The sequence below is a fragment of the Babylonia areolata genome, chromosome 17 (genome assembly GCF_041734735.1).
Source record: "Babylonia areolata isolate BAREFJ2019XMU chromosome 17, ASM4173473v1, whole genome shotgun sequence".
Taxonomy (NCBI): Eukaryota; Metazoa; Mollusca; class Gastropoda; order Neogastropoda; family Buccinidae; genus Babylonia; species Babylonia areolata.
The window spans coordinates 6,300,319-6,325,318 of record NC_134892.1 but is presented as its reverse complement, the minus strand read 5'-3'; the positions used below and the strand labels follow the sequence as shown (position 1 = coordinate 6,325,318).

The window sequence follows — 25,000 nt, the reverse complement described above, 5'->3', positions numbered from 1 at the left end:
GTCTCGTGACCACCTGGAACCTTCACGTTATGTCCCTTGTTTCCGCTTTTCTTGTGTATCCCTACGCCAGTCTGGGTGTTTGCCTCGTTGCTCTTTGTACCAGTGCGCTTTCCGCCTTGTTTGGGTGTGTGCGCATGCGTAGCGTGGTGGTCCTTTTTTTTTTTTTTTTTTTTTTTTTGGCATGTCCTTTGTCCATTGGTATGGAGTGCATGTTTGTGGCTTTATACCTATCTGTTGTGCATTGATGTCTGTTACCTTTTCTTTTAAAATTTATGTGATAATTGAACTGGTTGGGAAACTTGCCATCATTCTAGGCAAGGCACCACAGCACAACAGACTGTCTTGTGAAAGATAAATTCTGCCTTCATTTTTGTCTTGTTTTGATAACTTTTATTTATTCATTTATTCTATTTAGTAAGACGTCTTGCTATGCGCATATTCTCGAAGATCTAAGTATCCATATCAATCAATCTAAGCGCTTTACAGTGGCACGAAAAACATTCACTGAAACACCCCACAAATGATTCAAAGACTAAGTAAGAGACTAAGTAAGAGAGGACAATTAAAAAGGGATCGCGCCTTAAAGTAAATCGAATAATGTATTTCATATAATCATATAAGTTAAAACAAGAAATAATGATGGCAATAACAACAATTTAAACACACCACACACACACACACACACACACACACACACACACACACACACAGAGAGAGAAAGAGAGAGACACAAACGGAGAGAGACACAGAGAGAGAGAGAGAGAGAGAGAGAAATAAAGTAAGTATTGAAGCAGAATGATATAGTAAGTATAAAAGTAATCCCATTCAGTTATTCCATTCAGTGCTCTAGACTTCGATCCAAACAATGAACTTCCAAGATTTTTTTTTTTTTCAGTGAGAGTCAATCCTTTTTTCTTTTTTTTTTAAATATTTTTAAAAATTCTATTCTATTTTATTTTATTTTTGTCGCACGTAAAATGATGACTTATCTCCCACCAGTTTATTCCCCCTTAACTTCTCACCACTGTTGTAGCTTCGTTGCATGTACTGCAGTTGACCTTGAACTTGACCCCACCTTGACCTCCGAGTTATTTACCCTTATACTGTCTAAAGATTACGATAAAGGAATTTTTTTACTTTGATTTTGAGCAATGAAACAGGCTGATAAGGTGATGTGACCACAAAAAAAAAAAATTTTTTAAAGATAAAAAGATGCTCTTGGAACATGTTTCTTTTAATCGAATGTCGAAACATCTTGTGCCTGTACCTGCGCATTTCACAGAATGAGGAATCAGAATTAATATTTCATTCTATGCAATAATTTTTTTTTACAATCTCCCCCCCTCCGGAGCGAAATTGGACGAAACGAAACCAAAGGAAACAGAACATAATCAACAAAAACACACAAAAAATGAGTAATAATGAGCATTTAAGAAGAAAGGAGAATGCGCTCGAAATGCTAAACTAATTGTCAGTACCGGCAGACAGATAAACCCAGTATGTTCAACAGTATTCGCCTATAGAATCACACAATTCCGATAGCATCTTTCGTTGTTATTTTGTTTATTTGTTTGTTTTCTTCCTGTGTTTTTAATGTTTCGTAAGTTCTTTATTATTTTGTTTGTTTATTGTAAAACGACAGGTGAAATGAAGCCCAAACTCATTGTAATGAATGTTTGAACCATCTTTTTCACAATGTTTTCGTTGATAGAATTGAAGCCTTGGTAATCCAACGCTACAAAATTTATTTTCTTTATGTTTTTGTTGTTGCTGCTGCTGCAGCTGCTGTTGCTATTGTAGAATCTTTTTGTTTTTATGAAGGCTATACCAATTCATTTTATGCAGCTGGAAGAAGGAATCATCGAATTGTTCGATTGGTACTGATATCACATGACTGTCAGTTGAGTGCCTTTTTGCCACGGACAAAAACATGGGTGGTGGTGGTGGGGATATTCGTCAATATTCGAATTTTCCACATCTCTCTCTCTTTCTCTCTCTTTTTCTCTTTCTGTCTCTCTTTCTCCTTGCCTCTGCTTTCCGTTACTTCTAAGTCTTATTTTAACACACACACACGAACACACACACACACACACACACACACACACACACACACACACACACACACACACACACACACACACACACACGCACGCACGCACGTACGCACGCACGCACAAACGACGACGACGAATATATTTTTGTACCTATAGCATTGGTACCAGAAGCAGAAGACTAATACCAGCAGTAGTAGTTTTTAATCTTTTGTCCGAACATCATACCATGTCATCTAACCATTTTGAGTACTGTTGCTGTAATTGTCATCGTCCTCGTTTTCGTCGTCATCTTTCTTCGTTGTTCGTGTTAAAAATGCTGATGCTTTTATCATCTCCGTCCATCATCCACGTCAGCACCACCACCATCATTGCCATCACCACCACTACTGCCACCACAACAGCCATCACCACTGTCATCATCACGATAATGCTGTTGCTGCTGCTGATGATAATAAGGATAATGATGATGATAATAACAATATAATAATGATAACAACAACAACAACAAGAACAACAACAATCATCATCATCATCATCATGATAACGATAACAGTCAACCCATACCTCCCTCCTCAAACAAACAAAAACAACGTAACAACCTCATTCTCACTCACTCATTCACTCACTTACTCACAATCTTCTTTCTTTTTCTTTTCCTTTCCCTCCCTTCCCTTTCCCCTTCTCGCAGTTCCTCCCCAGCAAAGGCCAGCCGGCCCAGGATACCCCCAGCCTCACCCCAGGCCCCCCCACCACCCTCAACCCCCCCACCACCCTCAACCCCGCCCCCACCCCCAACCCCAACCCCACCCGCAGCATGCTGGCGGCTACGGTCCCAGGCCCGCCCAACCCCGCCCAGCTCAGACTCGACCCCAGTACCCGCGACCGATGCAGCCCGCGCGGCCCATGCACGGCGGGCACGCGGGGCACATGCAGGCGGCTCACACGGCGGTGGCCCGCCCTGCGGATCCCTTGTCTAAGTACGACGTCTTCTCCAGCAACTTCGACTCGCTAGCCTTCCAGATGGCACACCAGCAGGTCGGTTCTGTTGTTGTGTGGGTGGTGTGGTGTGGTGTGTGTGGGTGTTTGTGAGGTTGTGTGGTGGGTGTGTGGATTGGGGGGGTTTGGGGTGGTGGATATGGGAGTGTGAGGGGTGGGGGTAGGGTTGTGAGAGGATGGTTGGTTGATGGGGTTGGGGGGGGGGGTAAGGGGGTGGGGGTGTTGTGTGTGGTGTTGGGTGAGGGGGTGAGGATGGGTAGGTGGGTGTGTTGGATGTGGACGTGGGGGTGAGGAGGTGGAGTTGTGGGGGTGTTGGGTGTGGGGCGTGGATGTGAGGAATGAGGTGGTGGAGTTGTGGCTGTGTTCGGTGTGGACGTGTGGGTTGAAGGGGTGGGGGTGTTGGGTGTGGATGTGAGGGGTGTGGGTGGTGTGGGGGTGGATGTGAGGGGGTGGGGTGTGGATGTGAGGGGGTGGGGGTGTTGGGTGTGGATGTGAGGGGTGTTGGGGTGGATGTGAGGGGTGAGGGGTGGAGTTGTGGGTGTGTTGGGTGTGGATGTGGGGGGTGTGGATGTGAGGGTTGAGGGGGTGGGGGTGTTGGGTGTGGATGTGAGGGGTGAGGGGGTGGATGTGTGTGGGGGGTGAGGGGTGGAGTTGTGGGTGTGTTGGGTGTGGATGTGGGGGGTGTGGATGTGAGGGTTGAGGGGGTGGGGGTGTTGGGTGTGGATGTGAGGGGGTTGGATTGTTGGGTGTGGATGTGGGGAGTTGCGGATGGGGTAAGGTGTAGGGGTGAGGGGTGGTGAGTGGGATGAGGGTGAGGGTGTGAGGTTGTGGGATGGGGATGGGACGTGATGGTGTACTGTGATGTGATGGAATGCAGAGCGGTGCTGTGAATTGTAGTGTCTTGTCTTCTACTTTTGCAGAGCTCTTTCTATCGAAGGCCGTGTGTTATGTTGTTGTGTTGTGTTGGGTTGGGTGGAGATGGATTGTGCTGTGCTGTGCTGTGCTGTGCTGAGTTGTGCTGTGCTGTGCTGTGGTTGTGGTTGATGTATGCTGTGTTGTGCTGTTTTGTGTTATGTTATGTAATGCTGCTTTACTTTGCGTTACGTTGCTGGATATTTGTAACGCGCTTTGCCTATGAAAGCGCAATGCCGCGAGATCTAATGCAATGTAATGCTATGCAGTAACATACAAAAGTACTTTGCCTGTTGTGGCCATAAAACAAAAAACAACAACACCATTCAATGATAAAACAATTGAACAAACAATTGTGTGGAAGGATAGCGGGAGAGCTGATTCACTGTTCTCATAAACTAATCATAATTAATAATTCATTTCGTGATATTCTCGTTGAATGTATGGCTAATGAGATGTTTCAATACACGGTGATTTCAACGCGTGCCAATAGCAATCTTCGTACGTTATCAATCTTCTTTTGCAGATTATGTTAAGTTGGTCAAAACAACCACATGACAGTTTTGATTAACGATGTATCAGTTACATCTTGTCCATAGTAGCCTTTATTAACAAAAGGGGACCAGGCTGTATTTGTAGTAAATCTATTAACAATCAGTTTACTACATCTGCTGCATGGTTTTAACAAAAAATACTTAAGATTTTCCGGATACGTCGTGGCTGAATCGGTTAGACGTTGAACTTCTGAATCCAGTGTTCACCAGTGATCTGGGTTCCAGCCCCTGTTTCGGCACGTGGCTGAATCGGTTAGACGTTGAACTTCTGAATCCAGTGTTCACCAGTGATCTGGGTTCCAGCCCCCGTTTCGGCATAGTGGTTTGTGTCCTTGGGAAAGGCGCTTTACTCCCATTTGCCTTACTCCACCAGCCAGGTGTGAATGGATTACCTGGCTTCGGTCGGGGAAGGTTAAAACGGCGGAAGGAGAGGACTGGGCTCCGCCTTCCTATGCCGAGCCTTGGACACAGTGGATATGAATTCACTGTCCCTACAGTCGTAACAGAATATGGGACTTTTAACATTTTAATTTCTTCGGGGTTTTTGGGGGTTTTTTTTTAGACTTTTGGTAGCTGGAATGTTATTGATATGTTGATATGTTAACCTTCCCATTTAATGGATTCCCAACACGTGGAGCTTAGTATTAGCGCGTTCTTTATTTCATTGTTTCGTAGACATGATAATAACACAGTTCTAAGTAACTCTATCTCTCTGATATCTGGCATAGCAATGTATTGCACGTGTTTAGATTCTTGCGTCCACAGTCTTCATTCATGTAATAACAGTAACAGATGTTTGCATGCTTTAACAATGTTGTTGTTTTTTTCCAAACTTGAACTCGTACTTTTTCTTTTCTTTTCAAACTCACAGTCTTTCCTGTTCAATTAAATCCACGTCTCTGAAAACACAGCATTGTATGAGAAGAGTATAACTTACAGTTTCCTGGATTTAGTCCATTCTAACCACTTGGTCCATTAATGTACTTGTCTGTCCCTTTACTTTAACCCCTTCTATCTCCAAACCGTGGTGCTAATATCTTTTTTGCCAAAACTTTAACCCTTTTCCGGCGCCGGGTCACAAACAGTGTTATAACCCGTAGAAGCAGGAAGTAGTTCAGTAGATACCCTATTAATTACCTAAATCTTTTGGACTCCTACCCTCCCACCCGACTTTTTGTGTTCTATTTTGTTTTTAATCCCAACTGACCTAATCTCTGTGATCTTACCCTTTGGGGCTAATCTCTTTCATCTTATCCGATGTTACTGACTGCATGATCAGTCAATGTTGCTGGTTTTTTATGAAGAAAAATGTATAATTTCTCCTTTACGATTTTGCCCCATGATATGGACACCCACAAATCAGACACACCAAAGGCGCAGTATTCATATTTGAATTTTCATTTTCGGGTTTCATACTTTCCCCGGAAAAGAACTGGTTTTTAAAAGTGTTATTTACCAGTCTAGACTTTTAGTTTTGAAATATTTCATGCAGCACCAACATGATTTAATTCAGCTCCGCTACTTTAATTCAGTGTATAGATATTCTTCTTCTTCCTTTTTAAGGAAAGCAGGTAACGTTTGAAATGGTGATGATTTTGTATGTAGTCCAGCCATTTGGTTATTTAGACTAACTCCAAATTTGACGAATGGCAAACTAGTTTCAAACTCAGTGTCATTTATGAAGCGGAATGAGTCCTGCCTACAACGTTTTGGAACTTTTGGGAAGTAGTTTATTGAGGACTCAGAAACATAATATTTGGTAGAAATCTTCCCAGTATTTATTATGTATATCTCTTTTGTTGAAACACTGCACACTATCTTTTTTTTTTTTTATAAGTGCTCAAATATGAATGGATGTTGCATTACATAATTAAAAAAAGATTGGCTCTACTGTAGAGACAATCAAACATACATTACCATATAAAATGATGACACTAATTCGAGTATTTCCCTATCACTAATGATCACCTTCTTCTTCTGCGTTCACTCGTATGCACACGAGTGGGCTTTTACATGTATGACCGTTTTTACCCCGCCATGTAGGCAGCCATACTCCGTTTTCGGGGGTGTGCATGCTGGGTATGTTCTTGTTTCCATAACCCACCGAACGCTGACATGGATTACAGGATCTTTAACGTGCGTATTTGATGTTCTGCTTGCATACACACACGAAGGGGGTTCAGGCACTAGCAGGTCTGCACATATGTTGACCTGGGAGATCGTAAAAATCTCCACCCTTTACCCACTAGGCGCCGTCACCGTGATTCGAACCCGGGACCCTCAGATTGACAGTCCAACGCTTTAACCACTCGGCTATTGCGCCCGTCACTAATGATCACCAATACAGCATACATCAGTAGGTTGGCTGAATGCCACACACACAAAAAAAAACAATTAGACGTTGGGGCCACATGAATTCGGTAGAAGACGATGAGTTTCGTTTCATAAAGCACCCCTGTTTATGTTGATTCTAAGTCTTTTCTACTAATAATCTCTTTGATGATATTAACTCGAACTGATTCTCCTCTTGTCAAGATCCTCGTCTATAATTTTGATCAAAGATACACACAAGTATTACACTTGAACTCCATCCTGGAATCCCTAGTACAGAATGCAACAAGCCGGATGCGTCATCGACCGGAAACTCGCTACCTGCACGTTCAAAGATGGCGACCGAAGAAGGAGAGGAGCAACTGTGGCTGAAACGACCTGATTGGTCATAATTCGAAGGCATAGGTTCCGGAAGAAATGTCGTTTCGGTCTCTCAGAACACTTGGAAAGGTAAGCACAGCCGTATATGGTATCACTATAGTGTGTTGACAATATGATATTTAATAGCATTTAACGAGAACACTGGTTTGTTTGATCCTATGAAACAGTGATCACATCAGATATCCATCAGTTTCCTTCCGCACTTGGAATGAATCAAGGCTCTTTATGACCTTAATGGATCAGAGTTTTTACCGTCGTATATAGCAGCGTTATTACTTATTTGCCTGTACCACAAACAAGTATATTGCGTCTTTTCGCGGTTCAACAATTTGAAGAGAAAAATGTAACAACAAAGCTGACCATATAGTTTCCTGTTCTTCTCTCCTATAATCCCACTAATCATCCAATAATCTCATTTGATGATCAAATGTTTTGAGAATGGTGACTTTTTCCAAACAAGGAATAAATTTTAATGTAAGTGTGTAGGCATCCATAGTGTGTGTGTGTGTGTGTGTGTGTGTGTGTGTGTGTGTGTGTGTGTGTGTGTGTGTGTGTGTGTGTGGTGTGTGTGTGTGTGTGTAACAGAAAAAGAGCAAGAGAAAAAAAGAGAAAGAAAATAAAAACAGATGCAGGTTTGTGTATTTCTCTTGAAAATGGCGATGCGACCTGATCTGCAACCATCAAGATCTTGAGCAACTGTGTATGGCTACGTTCTGATGATAACGTTTTGAAAATGGAATCCATAATCATGTGTTCACTAACATGGCAAGGTTGTAATATCCGTTTTCATCCTTGCCTTATACGTAGAACTGTTAACTTTTCTCTCTCTTTTTTATTTATCTTCAGCGGGTATATATCTCTAGACCTGAAATTGGTGAACTTGGCTATCAATACAATATGTGAGAAACATTTTTTAAACTAGAACTGGGATTTAACTCACTCAGTACGGCCAGTCCTCTCTTCTCCTCTACACAGACCCCTCGGATGTCCAGTGGGTGTCTGAATGACCCAACCTTTAGCTTCCGTCGTCAGAATTGTGGTATTCTTTGTCAACATTCACCTCTTCAGTGTAAGAGCCTTCCGCTTGTAATATTTTGATGGTGGTAATTGGGGAGAAACGCTGTTAACGTCGTCTCTTTCGCCGTTCGTATGGAAAGAGTTAATGTCAGTCATTTTCACTTATGCTTCAATCAAAACAAATATTTTCAACCTGTGAAGCCGGACGAAACTGCTCCTTAAAAAATATGACTTTTCTGGCACGAAAGCGTGAAAGTGACTTTTGTATGATGATTTGCGATGGTCAGTTAAGTGTTCCTTTCTTTTGAGTGCTGAACAGTTGTTTTTTTTCGACCATTCTTAACATTTAAAAAATATATATCGGGTGTCCCCAAAAAAGTGAACCGCTTTTTGACAAATATTTTCTCAGTGATAGAGAAACCGAATTCATTGAAAATTTCCACACAGTAACTTTAGGGTATCATCAACAAGTCTGCAAAATATCTAAAAGTTCGGACGCAAATTATGCGAGATAGATTTTTTTAGATATTTTGCAGACTTGTTGATGATACCCTAAGATTACTGTGTGAAAATTTTCAATGAATTCGGTTTCTCTATCACTGAGAACATACTTGTCAAAAAGCGGTTCACTTTTGGGGCACACTCGATATATATATATATATATATATATATATATATATATATATATATATATATATATATATATATATATATATATTCAGGATAATCTGCACAAGGAAATTTGCCGAGAAACATAACATTTCACAGAAACTGAACGCAATAAGACTGACAAGTGATGTGTGAGATTTTTCGAACCTGTGATGAAACGATGAACAATTAACAGCATCCCAACTCTAATGAAATCAATGAGATGCACCCGAAAAAAAAGAACCTGTTTGGTAAATAAAAGACACACTTCTGCTGATGTGATCACTGTTTGAGGCGCCTTAAAACCCGCGAGTAAGTTACGAATGTTGCAAAAGTATACTGTCATTTTATTGGTGTGCAAGATTGGTATGTTACAACGTGACAACTATAAGATAATGGTCACCATATCCAAAGCTTGACTGGAACGTTCCGATTCCTTTAAATCGATCGTGATTTTTTTTTTTTTTTTTTTTTTTTTTTTCGCTTCCCAGAACAGGTTGTTTTGTTGTTGTTTTTTACCGATGCACTTGTTTTTATGTTTGCATCTTTGGATTTGACTGTGAAAGAAATTGATAAGTTCGCTGACTTGGCTATGAAGGAATTTTCTCCCATGTTGCCTTGCAGCAGTGCCCCCTACTTCCGCCCAACCCTCCTCAATCTCCCTCCCCCCCCCCCCCCCCAACCCTCTTCAACCCTCCTGCAGCATGCATTCCGCGCACGCAACAGAACCCACGGCAATGAAAGGGTTGCCTCTGGCACAGTTATGTCGAAAAAAGATATCCACTTTCATATTAAAACAAATACACTTGCAAAAAGTCTTTTATTAAATGTAGGTGCTGTTGCACTGTGACAATGCACTCTCCTCGACGAGAGCAGCCCGAATTTCATGCAGAGAAATCTGTTGTGAAAAAGAAAACAAGAGAGGCAAGGCCTTCAAGACTCACTTGTGATACACTTAAAAAAAAAAATCCAAGCTTTTTAAGATGAGAAAGATCAGTTTAAAGCAAATTAGGCCCCCTAGCATTAATTACAGAGTAATTTCCCTTTTTTACTATCCCCACCAAAACGTTTGCAAAATAAATAAAACTTCCATGCTTAGCAAAAGAAGTTCCTGCTTGAACAAAAAATGATAATAATGACTGCTCTTGTTGTTGGGTCAGAATATCAGATCAAAGTGCCAAGTTTAGAGAATACAAAAAATATAAATATAACAGTAAATGCAGTTTGCATATAATTAGGCTTCATTTTTTATATTTTTGTGCCCATCCCAGAGGTGCAATATTGTTTTAAACAAGATGACTGGAAAGAAATGAATTTTTCCTATTTTTATGCCAAATTTGGTGTCAACTGACAAAGTATTTGCAGAGAAAATGTCAATGTTAAAGTTTACCACGGACACACAGACACACACACATAGACACACACACACACACACACACACACACACACACACACACACACACACACACACACAACCGAACACCGGGTTAAAACATAGACTCACTTTGTTTACACAAGTGAGTCAAAAAAAGGGTTATAACACAGTGTTCCCCAAATAAGATTGGGTTTCTTTTATAAGCCGGAAAACAAAATACTTTCAAGGTTTGAAAAAATATATAAATAAAATTATAAACTTTGCGTTGTTCTTTCCGCTGAGAACAGGATCTTGGCTTCTTTTTTTTTCTTTTCTTTTTTTAATTCCGTGAGGGCCATCTTGCTTCTGTCATATAGTTTTTGATGCGTTAAGGCCTTGGCATCATTGGTGAACCAAATGTTCAGTCGCTGTTGCAGTTCTATGGAGAAAGTCCTCTGACTATGCACTAAAATGAACATAACAACATTATCATGTCGACTTGATTACACCGAGAGCGTTCGCGTGTCAATGTCAAAAGTTTGGCCACCAGTCTCGGTGACAGACGTGTCATATAGTTCGTTTCTGCTTTCTTTCTTTCTTTTTTTTCTTTTCATCTGTCTGTCTGTCTTCTTGGCCCACGGCTCCTGTGTTCAATCGTATCTGCGACCTCCGCCATTTTGTTTGTTTTGTTTTGTTTTGTTTTGTTTTTTTTGGGGGGGAGTGGGGGAGGGGGGGCGGGGGGGGTGTTTTTTTTTTTTGTTTGTTTGTTTTTTGTTGTTGTTTTTTTGTTTTTTTTATAAGGTAGCCACACTCCGTTTGCTGGATATGTCCATGCAGAGTATGTTCGAGTTTCCATAACACGCTGACATTGATTACAGAAGCTTCATTTAGCGTGCATTTCTTTTTTTTTTCTTTTTTTTTTTCTTTTTTTTTATAATCTTTTGCATATACATGCACACGAAGAGGATTATATGACTCGAGCACATGGCAAATCAGAGAGAGAGAAAAAAACCTCCACCTTTAAGCAACTATCCATGCAGGCGTCAGGATCGAACTCAAAACCCCTCAGTTTTAAGGTCTGACGGTGTAACCACTGGGCTGGGCTGCCCGTCGCTATTGGTCATCAAAATCCTGGTAATGAAGACTGTCCCAAAATAGCTTGTGTGTGTGTGTGTGTGTGTCTGTGTGTGTGTGTGTGTGCGTGTGCGTGTGTGTGTGTGTGCGTGTGTGTGTGTGTGCGTGTGCGTGCGCGTGTGTGTGTGTGTGTGTGTGAGCGTGTGTGTGTGTGTGTGCGTGTGTGTGTGTGGTAGGGTTCTGCCTATCATAATTACACGCCATCTCACTGGCATTATCTGGACTCTTTACAACCATAGCGGCACCGAGGTTTGTTGAGTCACAGACCCAGCCTCGGCGCAAGCAGTCCAACGGGAGTTATCAATTATAGGTCGTCCTTTGGCCACATACTAGAGGAGACCCCGCACTGCTCCCGAGTCACTTCGGTCTGTGGTGTCCATTAGTGCCTGTCCTGACACTCCCCGCAAAAAAGAACAAACAAAAACAAAAAAACAAAGCTACAAAGCTATCCCCATCTCCACACTCACTCCCACCACCACAAAGTTTCGATAAGACCCAGTGCCGTCGGCTGGGCAAAAAGCAGCGATATCAAATGATCCCCAAAAAGCTCTCCATCCCACAACAGCTGGTCAGTCGTGCAGCAGACAGGCTGAGTGAGCACCCACCCACTCCCCCTCTAACCCGCCCCCCCCCCCCAACCCCCCCCCCCCCCCCCCCCCCACACACACACACACATTGGTCTGTTATCCATGAACCTACTGCTCTTAATGTTCGGTGGTAGAATAGGCCATATTTTCTATGCATCGCAGGGGGAATCCCCAGCTGTTCTTTGCCACTGTCTTTTCTATATTTGTACCACAAGGGAATTTTGTACTATAAATTGACTGGCGGTGAAAGCGTTAATGCACTTAAGTCTTTCTCTAGTCCCAGTCTTCCTATTTGAGTCTATAATAGCTTAACACTTTCACTGGTCTCAGTCTTCTTGCTTGAGTCAATGGTACACACAACTCTTCCTTTGGTCCTCGCTCTTTCCTGTTGAACCCGCAGTACACCAACTCTTTCTCTGGTACCAGTCTTCTTGTTTGAGTGTGTGGTTAACTCAACTCTTCCTTTGTACCCAGTCTTCCTATTTGAACCCATAGTAGACACAACTCTGTGTGATCCTAGTCTTCTTGTTTGAGTGTGTGGTTAACTCAACTCTTCCTTTGTACCCAGTCTTCCCATTTGAACCCATAGTAGACACAACTCTGTGTGATCCTAGTCTTCTTGTTTGCGTCCATAGTACACTCAACCATTTCTTTGGTCCCGGCCTTTTTGTTTGAGTGCATGGTGCTCACAACTCTTCCTTTGGTCCTGGTCTTCCTACGTGAACCCGTAGTGCACTGAACTCATTCTCTGGTCCAAGTCTTCCTGTTTGAGTGTAGGTCTAACTCAACTCTTTGTTTGGTCGCTGTCTTCTTGTTTTGAGTCCATAGTACAAAACTATTTCCCTGGTCCCAGTCTAATTGTTTGGTTCCATGATGCTCACAACTCTCCCGTTGGTCCTGGTCTTACTGTTTGGTGGCTGTAGTACACACTGCTCTTTGTTTGGTACCAGTCTTACTATTTGATCCATAATGCACTCAACTCTTTGTTTGATCCGTCTTCCCATTTGAGTCCATAATACGCTCAAGTCTTTGTTTGGTCTCAGTCTTCCTATTTGAAGACATAATATGCTCAAGTCTTTGTTTCATCCATCTTCCTATTTGAGTCCATAATACGCTCAGGTCTTTGTTTGGTCCCAGTCTTCCTATTTGAGTCCATAATATGCTCAAGTCTTTGTGTGGTCCAAGTCTTCTTATTTGAGTAATTCGCTCAAGTCTTTGTTTGGTCCCAGTCTTCCAATTTGAAACCATAATATGCTCAAGTCTTTGTTTCATCCGTCTTCCTATTTGAGTCCATAATACGCTGAGGTCTTTGTTTGGTCCCAGTCTTCCTATTTGAGTCCATAATATGCTCAAGTCTTTGTGTGGTCCCAGTCTTCCTATTTGAGTCCATAATATGCTCAAGTCTTTGTTTGGTCCCAGTCTTCCTATTTGAAGCCATAATATGCTCAAGTCTTTGTTTGATCCATCTTCCTGTTTGAGTCCATAATACGCTCAAGTCTTTGTTTGGTCCCAGTCTTCCTATTTGAGTCCATAATATGCTCAAGTCTTTGTTTCATCCATCTTCCTATTTGAGTCCATAATACGCTCAGGTCTTTGTTTGGTCCCAGTCTTCCAATTTGAAACCATAATATGCTCAAGTCTTTGTTTGATCCATCTTCCTATTTGAGTCCATAATACGCTCAGGTCTCCTTGGTCCCAGTATTCCTACTTGAGTGTATATTACATTCATCTCTTTTTTTCTGGACCCATTCTGTTTGTTTGAGTGTGTGGTTAACCCTTTCACCGCCAAGCTCGCATTTATTCACAGGCGTGGTAGAGCTCACTGTGCCATACGAAAGCAGGAAGCCCATATCTACAAGACCGAGAAGTATGCCAGTCTAACCAGTAACCTGAGAGAATCAGGCTTCCAAGCCAAGGTCCTCGCCATAGAGATTGGTGCAGGAGGGTTTGTGGGAGCATCTGCCTACAGCCTCATGAAACAGCTGTCGATTTCTGGCAGAATGAGGACATGGGCTCTCAAGGCAATGGCAGAAGCAGCAGAAAAGAGTTCCAGCTGGATCTGGTCGAGGAGGAATGAAAGTAAGCTTCATAAGGATTACATTTCCCTACTCAAACTAGGCGTACGATGGCTCAGTGGTTAAAACGTCTGCCAGAAAAAGGTGACTCAGTTCTGAAGTGGCGACCACCCTGGAGGCGCGGGTTCGAACCTGCTGAGGACCAGGGAAAAAAAAAGGCGGCAATACAAGGGCATCCAGAAGTCATGACCTGGGTGCGGCCTGGCCCCCTTAGAGTGAAGGGAGTTAAGGGCCGAAACACTTGACTGAGGGGGGCTTCTTCTCTGAAGACCGTGTGCTGTCCAGCTCTCCCTAGTTTCTTATGACTACAGAATTTTGCGAGAGGACAACACTCTCGTTGCCATAGGGTGGTGTGTTTGGTTTTTTGTTTGTTTGTTTTTCAGTGCGCCAAGTGCGTGCTGCACACGGGAGTTCGATTTATCTTCTCACCAGAATGACCAGACGTTCCATTTGACTTTCCAGTCAAACTTGGGAGAAAGGACGAAAGCGGGATTCGTATCGAGACCCTCACGGACTCTCTATTTCGGCAGATGAGCGTCTTAAGCATTCTGCCACCTTCCCTCTTTATCAACGATACAGTAAACAGCACGAGACAAATAACCTAACCAAGACTGAAAACATAAAGAGAAACCATAAGAGAAAGAGGTATAATATTTTTTATACTAAAAAAAAAAACAAGGGGGGTAATTATAAAGAATAATATAGCAAAGTGAGAAAAAGGGACAGAACTAACACAGATAACATCCTGTCACCACCAGAACCTGGCCCGCACTACCGAAAAAAACGTTCATACACGTACATTCTCACCTTCCTAAAATGCACGTGCATCTCGAACGCCACACCTGACAGAAGCATCACACACACACACACACACACACACACACACACACACACACACGCACGCATACACACACACACACACACACACACACGCACACACACACACACACGCACGCACGCACGCACACACACACACACACACACACACACACACACACACACACAAGGCAAAAATATCCAGTCACTCCCGTGACAATGTCCGTCTGCACTTACACGTTGCTTCCAGACAATATGAAAGATCACCAACCGTGTTCACGGATTCCCATAGGGTTAAAACCAGTTACAAACAATGACAAGATTTATCTCTTCTTTTTTTTTTAAATGACTGCGCAGGTTTATTGTGCATTCGTTGTGAAGTCACTGTGACGATATGATGTGCAAAATTTGGCCCCCGAAATGTTGTTAAACCGTGTAGAGCATTCACTGACAATTTAATTTTTACAATAATGAGAATCTATTCCTTCATTGCCAAGTTGGGTTACGAATTTAATTTTCCTATCCTCATTCTGTCTATACATGAGAGCGTCATTGATCATACATGCTGGATTGTCTGCTTATCTATTCAGTTGTCTGTCAGTTTGTTTATTTATTTGTTTGTTTATTTCTTTATTCATCCATTCAGTTTTCCATTTGATAATGTGAAGGCATGACAGTAAGTCAAAATGCAGGATGATAATGCTATTGACAAATACATAAGACAAAGTACCTTCGTATTCAGAGTTGTTATGAATGGAAATTTTCGGAGTATCCTATACACGTAGCCTACATGATTGTTCTTTCTGCTCATCATTGTTCTCTGTCAAAGAGTTATCAATATCATTCTCTGTCAAAGAGTTGTCAATACCATATCGCGTGTTCTCTTCTTCTTTGTGCAGATTCTGAAGCGTCAGAGGCAGGGTTAGACGACAAAGGCGGACCTCCCGATAGCGCTGCGTGTCTATAGCGTCACTTGTCGTTATCACTACGTTCAACAGCACTACGTGTCGATATCACTACAGTTTTAAAGTTATATAGCTACGTGGCAATAGCACAACGTGTCAATGGCGCTAAGTGTCGTTATCACTACGTTCATGATAGCACTACGTGTCATTAGCACAACTGGGGGGTCGGGGGAAGGTCGGGAATTTGATATAATTCCTTTCTTTTTAACGAAGTATGGCATTTGCTATCAAATTGATTTTTCGGCAAATGCGATCACTTCATTTGTAGATATACATTCTATCTTTTTTCTTCTTTCTTTTTTTTCCTTTTTTTTTCTTGTTCACACTTACTTTTTCGATTAAGGATGTTGTGTTATTTACAAACAATAATTGTCGATAAGCTGTGTTCTTGTATATATTTTGTTATAAAGTAGGTGCTGGTTTTCAACTTTGTTTTGTATATATATATATATGTATGTATATATGTATGTATGTATGTATGTGTATATATATATATATAAGTCGGGTGTCCCGAAAAGAGTGAACCGCTTTTTGACAAGTATTTTCTCAGTGATAGAGAAACCAAATTCATTGAAAATTTTCACACAGTAACCTTAGGGTATCATCAACAAGTCTGCAAAATATCTGAATGTTCGGACGCAAATATGCGAGTATTGCCAAATTCCAAACAGCATGTAAAAAAATCCAATATCAGAGATGTGCAATGTGACCTTCATCAAGTTCATGCCAGCTGACAGGTGTTGACATCTGTCAATTAGTGTCAGTCTAAAAATAGCATGTCTGGATGTCAACTCTATTGTTTTTTTTATTTATTGTCTTCTGCATCCAAAATCAGTTTCTGTCCAAAGTTTCAGTTTGGAAGGACCAACCATGCCTTTGAATGAAAGTGATAAGGTTACCATTGAAAACTGTTTCAAGAAGAAAGTGAGTTTTCCTCTGATATTAGATTTTTTGACATGCTGTTTTGAATTTGACAGTACTAGCGTGATTTGCGTCCAAACATTTAGATATTTTGCAGACTTGCTGATGATATCCAAAGGTTACTGTGTGAAAAATTTGAATGAGTTCGGTTTCTCTATCACTGAGTAAATACTTGTCAAAAAGCGGTTCACTTTTGGGGGGACACCCGATATATATATATATATATATATATATATATATATATATATATATATATATATATATATATATATATTGGTGACCAACAGCAAAGTGAGAGCTGTATTATCAATGGTTTCTCCAGTCAATGGGAAACAATTTACAGCTTAGTCTTTTGTGAAGGACTATGACTCTCAAACTAGGAGGCAAAATTGCACTGGCTCTCAGTGCTGCAGCCTTGTGGGCTAGCTGGCCTTTGGGAACCATCCCAACGCCGACTGTCCTAAAACCCTCTTGGCCGAGAGAGTGGGGATGTACATGGGCAAGACACTCTCCACTATAATCAAATTCTAGCCCAGATAGTCGGGACAGCAGTTACCTCCTCTGCTGTTCTGATGGTCATAGTCGGACACATATTGGTGATGGCGTTTAAAGACCCCGTGGCCTGTTTCGGTTAGGCGTTCACCAGTGATCAGGGTTCGAAACCCCCCCTTTTTTCCCCTTTTTTTCGGCATGGTGTTGTGTCCTTGGGAAAAGGCACTTTACTCCGATTTTCCTCACTCCACCCAGGTGTAAATGGGTTACCTGACTTCGGTTGAGGAGAGTTCATTAATTAAAAGCGGCGGAAGGTGAGACTTGGGCCCCGCCTTGTCATTCCGAGCCCTACACACAGTGGATATGAATTCGCTGCCCCCCCGATGGCTGTAAGTCGGTTGTATGTATGTGATGGTGTATGTCTCTTGTGATGCTCAAAACTGGCTGGCTTTTAAGTAGCAGGCATGGATTGCAGCAAGGTTTTTCGGAGGGGGGGTGGGGGGGGAAGGGGGTGGGGGTGGGAGCGGGGCTTGGTTTTTGTTTGTTTGTTTGTTTTGTTTTGTTTTTGTTGCTGTTGATGTTGTTGTTGTTTTACAGCTGGTGTCTGTTTGAGCGAGTTGTTTTGTTTCGATATAACACAGAAACAAGCTATTTTTGTTATGTCAGTGTCAGAGAAGAGAAATATTCTCTCAAAAGTGTATTTCTATCCATCTGCCTTTTTGTCTGTCTGTCTGTCTGTCTGTCTGTCTGTCTCTCTGTCTCTCTCTCTCTCTCTCTCTCTCTCTCTCTCTCTCTCTCTTCCCCCATCCCACCTCTTTCTCTCATGTCTGTCTCTGTTTCTCACTCATTCACCACTCTCTCTCTCTTTCTCTCCTCTCTCACTCCGTCTTTCTCTCTCGCTTTTTCTTTCTCTCTCCTCTCTCTCTGTCTCTCCTCTCCCTCTCTCCCCTCCTTTCTCTCCTCATTCTCTGTATTACTTCGAATCTTTCTCTCCTCTCTCTCTCTCTCTCTCTCTCTCTCTCTCTCTCTCTCTGTCTGTGTGTGTGCGTGTGTGTAGGTGTGTGTCTTTCTCTCTCTCTCTCTCTCTCTCTCTCTTTCTCTCCTCTCCTTCTCTCACTTCCCCTCCCCCCCTCTCTCTCTATCTCTTCTCCCTCACTCTTTCTCTCTCTTGCTCTTTTTATCTCCTCTCTCTCTCCTTTCTCTCCCTCTCTCTCTCTCTCTTTCTCTTCTCCCCTCTCTTTCACTCTTACCCGTCTCTCTCTCTCTCTCTCCCTCTCTCTCTCTCTCTGTCACTTCTCTTTCTCACACTCTCTCTCTCTCTTTCCACCTATCATTCTTTGTTGAGCCCTGTTCTGTCCTATGATGTACACAGCGGTTGCTAAAGATTGTCCTTCCTGTCAAGGCAGACAATGCAAACGACAAAAGGGGGTGGACGGGGTTACATACAATTCTTGTCACAGTGTGACATCCACTCTCAAGCCCTCTATTGTTTCCCAACTACTTGTCCGTTGTCTTGTCAAGATTTTTCGTCTGACGTTTATGGCTGAGGACATGTCCTTGGTTACGTGCTTACAGTGGAGGACATTGTTTATACCACGTGTGGCGTATGATAATTCTCTGTACGGCAGGGCAAGGCAAGGCAAGGAGTTTATTTCGTGTGCTCCCTGGGGGCATTGAAACATTACATACGTTCATCATTTACACATATCCAATAAATACAAAAAAGAGCGATGTCAAAAACAAGAAGTAGGCTCATTCGTTCAATCACTTAATATACGCATTGACAAGTACTATTTCATTCATAATACAAACAAACAAACAACCAAAAAGCAACAAAAAATCAATAATAAAAAAACGTGTCAATAAACAAAACATTAATAAAAAGAGCTGCGTATAGCAGAAACCAATGATTTAAGTTTTAACAGTATTCTTTTGTTGTTGTTTTTTCAGAAAGTAACAGGTGGAATTTAATGGTGTTTGGGAGGATTCTACAATGCCTAGATAAACATTTTTGTCTGATGCTTTAAAAAAAATGGGCATACAAATAGTGAAACTCATCAGCAATGTCCTTTGTGGAACATTTATCACAGATTCTTTCATTTCTGGGTAAATTGTCAAAAAGCAGTCTATTAACAGGCAAAGGATTATTAGTTGTTCCAAACTTAATTAACTCTCTCCATACGAACGGCGAAAGAGACGACGTTAACAGCGTTTCACCCCAGTTACCATCATCAAAATATTGCAAACGGAAGGCTCTTATACTGAAGAGGTGAATGTTGACAAAGAATACCACAATTCTGACGACGGAAGCCAAAGGTTGGGTCATTCAGACACCCACTGGACATCCGAGGGGTCTGTGTAGAGGAGAAGAGAGGACTGGCCGTACTGAGTGAGTTACACAATTATTTGGCAACACTGTAAAATAAGTATCTTGGCCAAAGTTTGGTTTAAACATCCCGTAATTGACATACATAGTATCGTTATCTATACCAATCTTGCAAAAACTTATCTTTTAAACAACGTTTTACTTTCTCTTTGAACCATGTAGGATGTACATCAAAACTGTGTTGGATCAACCAGAAATAACTTAATCCAGTTTCATCCAAGACAATATGAATACTTTTCAAGTATTGGTTCTGATGTACGCTATCATTGTATAGACTGAAGAGACATCTATAAACAACCGAGGACAGTTTAGACGTTCTTTGGTTTGTAACAAGCCTAAACCTAAACACTAGCATTCTGGATCTAGCAGAGACAAACACGGGAAATTTACCAGTTTCACCAAAAACCATAAATGATGGGATGGATTGTCTTAGTTTTAGAACTAGTTCATAAAATCTATATTGCAATTTCTCCACTATTTCAGAAATATCAACCCCCCAAATTTCGCACCCATATTTAAGTATAGGAAGAACTGTCTTATCAAATAAATCAATAATTAAATCGACAGGAAGATTAAGTTGGCCAGTTTTCCTCAGTAATGCAAATGCTGCTCTTGAAGCACGATCATATAAATCTCGCTGGGCAACATGCATTTTATTATTGTAATTTAATTTTAATCCCAAATACTGTAAGTCACTTACAACCTCAACTTTGTCCTTATCGATATAAAAATCAGGAAATGTTCTTACTTTGCCCATATAAAATGCTACTACTTTACACTTTTTAGCATTCAGATTAAGCTTCCTTCTTCTTCTTCTTCTTCTGTGTTCGTGGGCTGCAACTCCCACGTTCACTCGTATGTACACGAGTGGGCTTTTACGTGTGTCACCGTTTTTACCCCGCCATGTAGGCAGCCATACTCCGCTTTCGGTGGTGTGCATGCTGGGTATGTTCTTGTTTCCATAACCTTCCGAACGCTGACATGGATTACAGGATCTTTTACGTGCGTATTTGATCTTCTGCTTGCGTATACACACGAAGGGGGTTCAGGCACTGGCAGGTCTGCACATATGTTGACCTTGGAGATCGAAAAAATCTCCACCCTTTACCCACCAGGCGCCGTCACCGAGTTTCGAACACGGGACCCTCAGATTGAAAGTCCAATGCTTTAACCACTCGCCTATTGCGCCCGTCAGATTAAGCTTCCATTTTTTCACAATACTGTCTCATTGAGGTAAGACCATCCTTCATACCGACGGCTGAGCGTAGGCTGTTTTACACGTACGGCGTTTGGTATGCCCTGCATGGCACAAGGTATGCGTCCAAAGTGTAGCATATGCTTCGGGGATGTAGCTACTCTTGTTGAGAAGTGAAAATGTCCTCACAGAGCACACACACACACACACACACACACACACACACACACACACACGCACGCACGCACGCACGCACGCACGCACACACACACACACACGACACCACACACACACACACACACACACACACACACACACACTGGATAACAGCTTTACCGCTGAACGTGAGCACACCTTTGATGTTGAGGTTTGTATTTGGAGGGTTGGGGGGTTGTTTGTATGTTTGTTTTGTTGTTGTTGTTGTTGTTGTTGTTTTTCCTTTTTTGTCCCCCCGAAAAGTGCTCAGTATGCCTGCATTATGAACAATATAATACATGTATTATTATGATTATACAATGGCATCATCATATTCAGTTACAGTGGAACCGGTGGATTATGATTATTTGCTTTTTCTGCAGTAAAACATATTCAAAAGAAACCTCAGTCTTGTTCTTTGTGAGAACTGGATATGTGTGCGTGTGCGCGCGTGCGGTCGTGTGTGTGTGTATAAGTGTGTGGGGGTGGGTGGGGGGAGGTGGGGGGGTGGGGGATTAAGAAAAAAATCGATAACAATAATTAGTTTCAACAGAGCAAACAAAACATTCTGAATTGGACCAGAAAGAAAAACACTTTTCGGTTTATCATCTTGTTCAGTGCAGTCATAGACACTCTTCAGGTTTTATCTTTTATCTTGTATCTACACTGTCATTGATGACAATTATTGTACACTGACGACAGAAAAAATGTTTGAACCAAAAACGGCGTCACACTTGAAAAAAAATGCAAAGCACGTGTTTGTTTGTTTTGTTTTGTTTTTCTGGATGAAAAAAAAGTTAAAGAAGAAAAGTATTTTGTTTTAATGGTTATTAACTTTATGTTTGTCAGCTTTTGATTCCTTGACGAGTCAGTTTCATTTGTTTAGTTTGTTTGTATCTGTTTGTTTGTTTGATATTCTCAGTGTATGTGTGGATAATTATGTGTACACATAGTGTTTAGCAGCGTTGTACTTCTTATCATGCACATTCCTTTATCTCAGGATATTGTAGACCTGTCTATAGCAGGATTCTATTAGTATTAATAGCTTCCGTATTCACTAGGGAATATATACGTTGGTGTTGCTTGAGGTTGTTGTTGCTGTTGTTGCTGTTATTGTTGCTACGTCTGCTGTTACTACTATTGCTATATTGTCACTGCTGCTGCTATTGTTGTTGCTGTTGCTGCTGCTGCAATCACTTCTACTGCTGCTGCTGTTGCTGCTGTTTCATTTTCCTTATTTTGTTGTTGCTGCAGCGATGATGATGATGATGACGATAGTGGTGGTGGTGGTGGTGATAATGATCATGATCATGATGATAGTGGTGATGATGATGATAATGATGATGATGGTGGTGGTGGTGATGGTGATGATGACGGTAATAATGATGATGATGATTATGATAATGATGATGATGATGATGACGGTGATGATGATGGTGATGATCATGTTCATGATCATGATGAAAGCAGCAGTAGCATTAGTGGAGATGATGATGAAGATGATTCTAATGGTTGTAGTGATGCATTATTTTCACAATGTGTTTTCACGCAAGTTACCTTTAAGAAATGAGCCGTACACAGTGGATTTCAACAAAATATGGGTCAAAACGATCTACATCTGTTTTGTCTATTTTTCTTGTTTTCGTTGTTTTTGGGTTTTTTTTCCTTTTTTAAAATCTCTGTGTCCCTCGGTCTGTCCGTCTTTCTCCCTTTTTCCCAGTCCTCTCTGTTCGTCCTTCTCTGTTCTGTGTCTTTTTCAGTCCTCTGTGTGTGTGTGTGTGTGTGTGTGTGTGTGTGTGTGTGTGTGTGTGTGTGTGTGTATGTGCGTGTGTGTGTGTGCCTGTGTGTGTGTGTGTGTGTGTGTATGCCTGTGTGTGTGTGTGTGTGTGTGTGTGTGTGTGTGTGCGTGTGTGTGTGTGTGCTTGCGTGCGTGCGTGTGAATGTGCGTGAAGATATGCATTAAAACACATGACAAGACCGACTAAAGCACTTATGCACTAAATCCTACGAAATAATCACCAAAAACGAAACAAACAAAAAAAACAAGCAAGTAACAAACGATGAAATGATGCCCCAAGCTGATTTTTTTTTTTATTTATTCAACAGCTATCTCCCTCAGAGACAGAATTCGAATGACCTCCCCCACCCACCTACCCTTCCCCCCTCCCCCCAATCCCCCACAACCCAACCTCGGGCCATCCACCCCCAGGTTCTGTCTTTGAACGGTTTAAATACACAGGTAGACAGATAGACAGAAAACATCGACAGACAGAACTCGGAACTGTCACCAACATACATATATATACATGCATACATAACACTTTGTATTTGTATTGTATTTGTATTTCTTTTTATCACAACAGATTCCTCTGTGTGAAATTCGGGAAATTCGGGCTGCTCTCCCCAGGGAGAGCACGTCGCTACACTACAGCGCCACCCGTTTTTTTGTATTTTTTTCCCGCGTGCAGTTTTATTTGTTTTTCCTATTGAAGCGGATTTTTCTACAGAATTTTGCCAGAAACAACCCTTTTGTTGCCGTGCGTTCTTTTACGTGCGCTAAGTGCATGCTGCACACGGGACCTCGGTTTATCGTCTCATCCGAATGACTAGCGTCCAGACCACCATTCAAGGTCTAGTGGAGGGGGAGAAAATATCGGCGGCTGAGCCGTGATTCGAACCAACGCGCTCAGATTCTCTCGCTTACGCATTACCTCTTCTAAGCCATCACTCCACTTGGGTTCCAATGCGGGTTATTCTAAAGATGAAAATAACTGTGATTTAGTAGTAGTAGTAGTAGTAGTAGTAGTAGTAGTAGTAGTATTTTTTATCTTATCACTGATTTCGTTGAAATGGCTTTTTAAATTTTGCCCCTTTCTTATGACGATCCTGGTAGCGAATTTCTGTACGATACTATGTGTTTCATACATTATAGGGATTGATTGACTGACGGGTTGAGTGAGTGAGTGAGTGAGTGGTTGATTGGTTGAGTGAGTAAGTGAGTGAGTGAGTAAGTGGTTGGGTGAGTGAGTGAGTGAGCGAGTGTATGAATGAGTGGCTAATGGATGGATGGATGGATTGGTTGGTTGATCGATCGATTGAGGCAAAAACTAACCCGGGACACCCCCACCCCACCCTCCTCCCACCCCACAAAAAGCAGTCCTATGCCGAGACGACGCCAGACATCCTGGCCGTGGCGCTGGGCGGAACCGGAAGTGGCGGTACCGGAACCGGAACCTCCGACTTTTCGCTGACGAAGTGGGCGGAGTCGCTGGCCAACGGGTTCGGAATGGGCACCACCACCACCCCTGTGCCCCCCACCACCACCCCCAACCACAAAGTGCACGTGAACCCGTTCCGTCACGGCGGTCTGTTCTTGGCGGACCCCAACAAGAAACCCATGAAGAGACCTTCGACTCAAATCATCGAGGTGAGTTTTTGATCACACACAGAGAGAAGGGAGGAGGGGGGGGGGGCGTGGAGGATGGGGGGGGGAGAGAGAGAGGGTGTGTGTGTGTGTGTGTGTGTGTGATGTGTTGTGCTCTGTGTGTGTGTTATTTGTTTGTGATGTGTGTGTGTGTGTGTGTGTGTGTCTGTCTGTCTGTTGTGTGTGTTGTGTTGTATTGTGCGTGTGTGTGTGTGTGTGTGTGCGCGCGCGTGTGTGTGTGTGTGCACGCACGCGTGTGTGTGTGTATGTGTGCTGTGTGTATGTGTGTGTGTGTTGTGTTATGTTGTGTTGCGTGTGTGTGTGTGTGTTGTGTTGTGTCTATCTGTCTGTCTGCTGGATGTTGGGTCAGGCATCTGCCAAGCAGATGTGGTGTAGCGTATATGGATTTGTCCGAACGCAGTGACGCTTCCTTGAGAAACTGAACTGAAACTGAAACTGGTGCCCCAGCGAAAGTCAAGGGAGAGTGACAGAAAATTCTTCATTCTATAATTCCTTTCTTTTCTTTTCTTTCCCCCCTATCTCTCTCTCTCTCTCTCTCTCTC

General features: G+C 42.2%; 1 protein-coding gene across 3 annotated transcripts in view; it reads left to right on the top strand.

The window, feature by feature from the left end:
• Window positions 1-25,000, top strand: part of LOC143291613 (uncharacterized) — a 66,226-nt gene that overhangs the window by 31,381 nt on the left and 9,845 nt on the right. For 2 of the 3 annotated variants that reach the window (XM_076601565.1, XM_076601567.1), the window contains exons 4-5: window positions 2,743-3,089; window positions 24,168-24,440. In XM_076601565.1, coding sequence (XP_076457680.1) covers window positions 2,743-3,089; window positions 24,168-24,440 — 620 coding nt within the window. The remainder of the gene's footprint in view (window positions 1-2,742; window positions 3,090-24,167; window positions 24,441-25,000) is intronic. The other variant, XM_076601566.1, reaches the window with a different exon arrangement.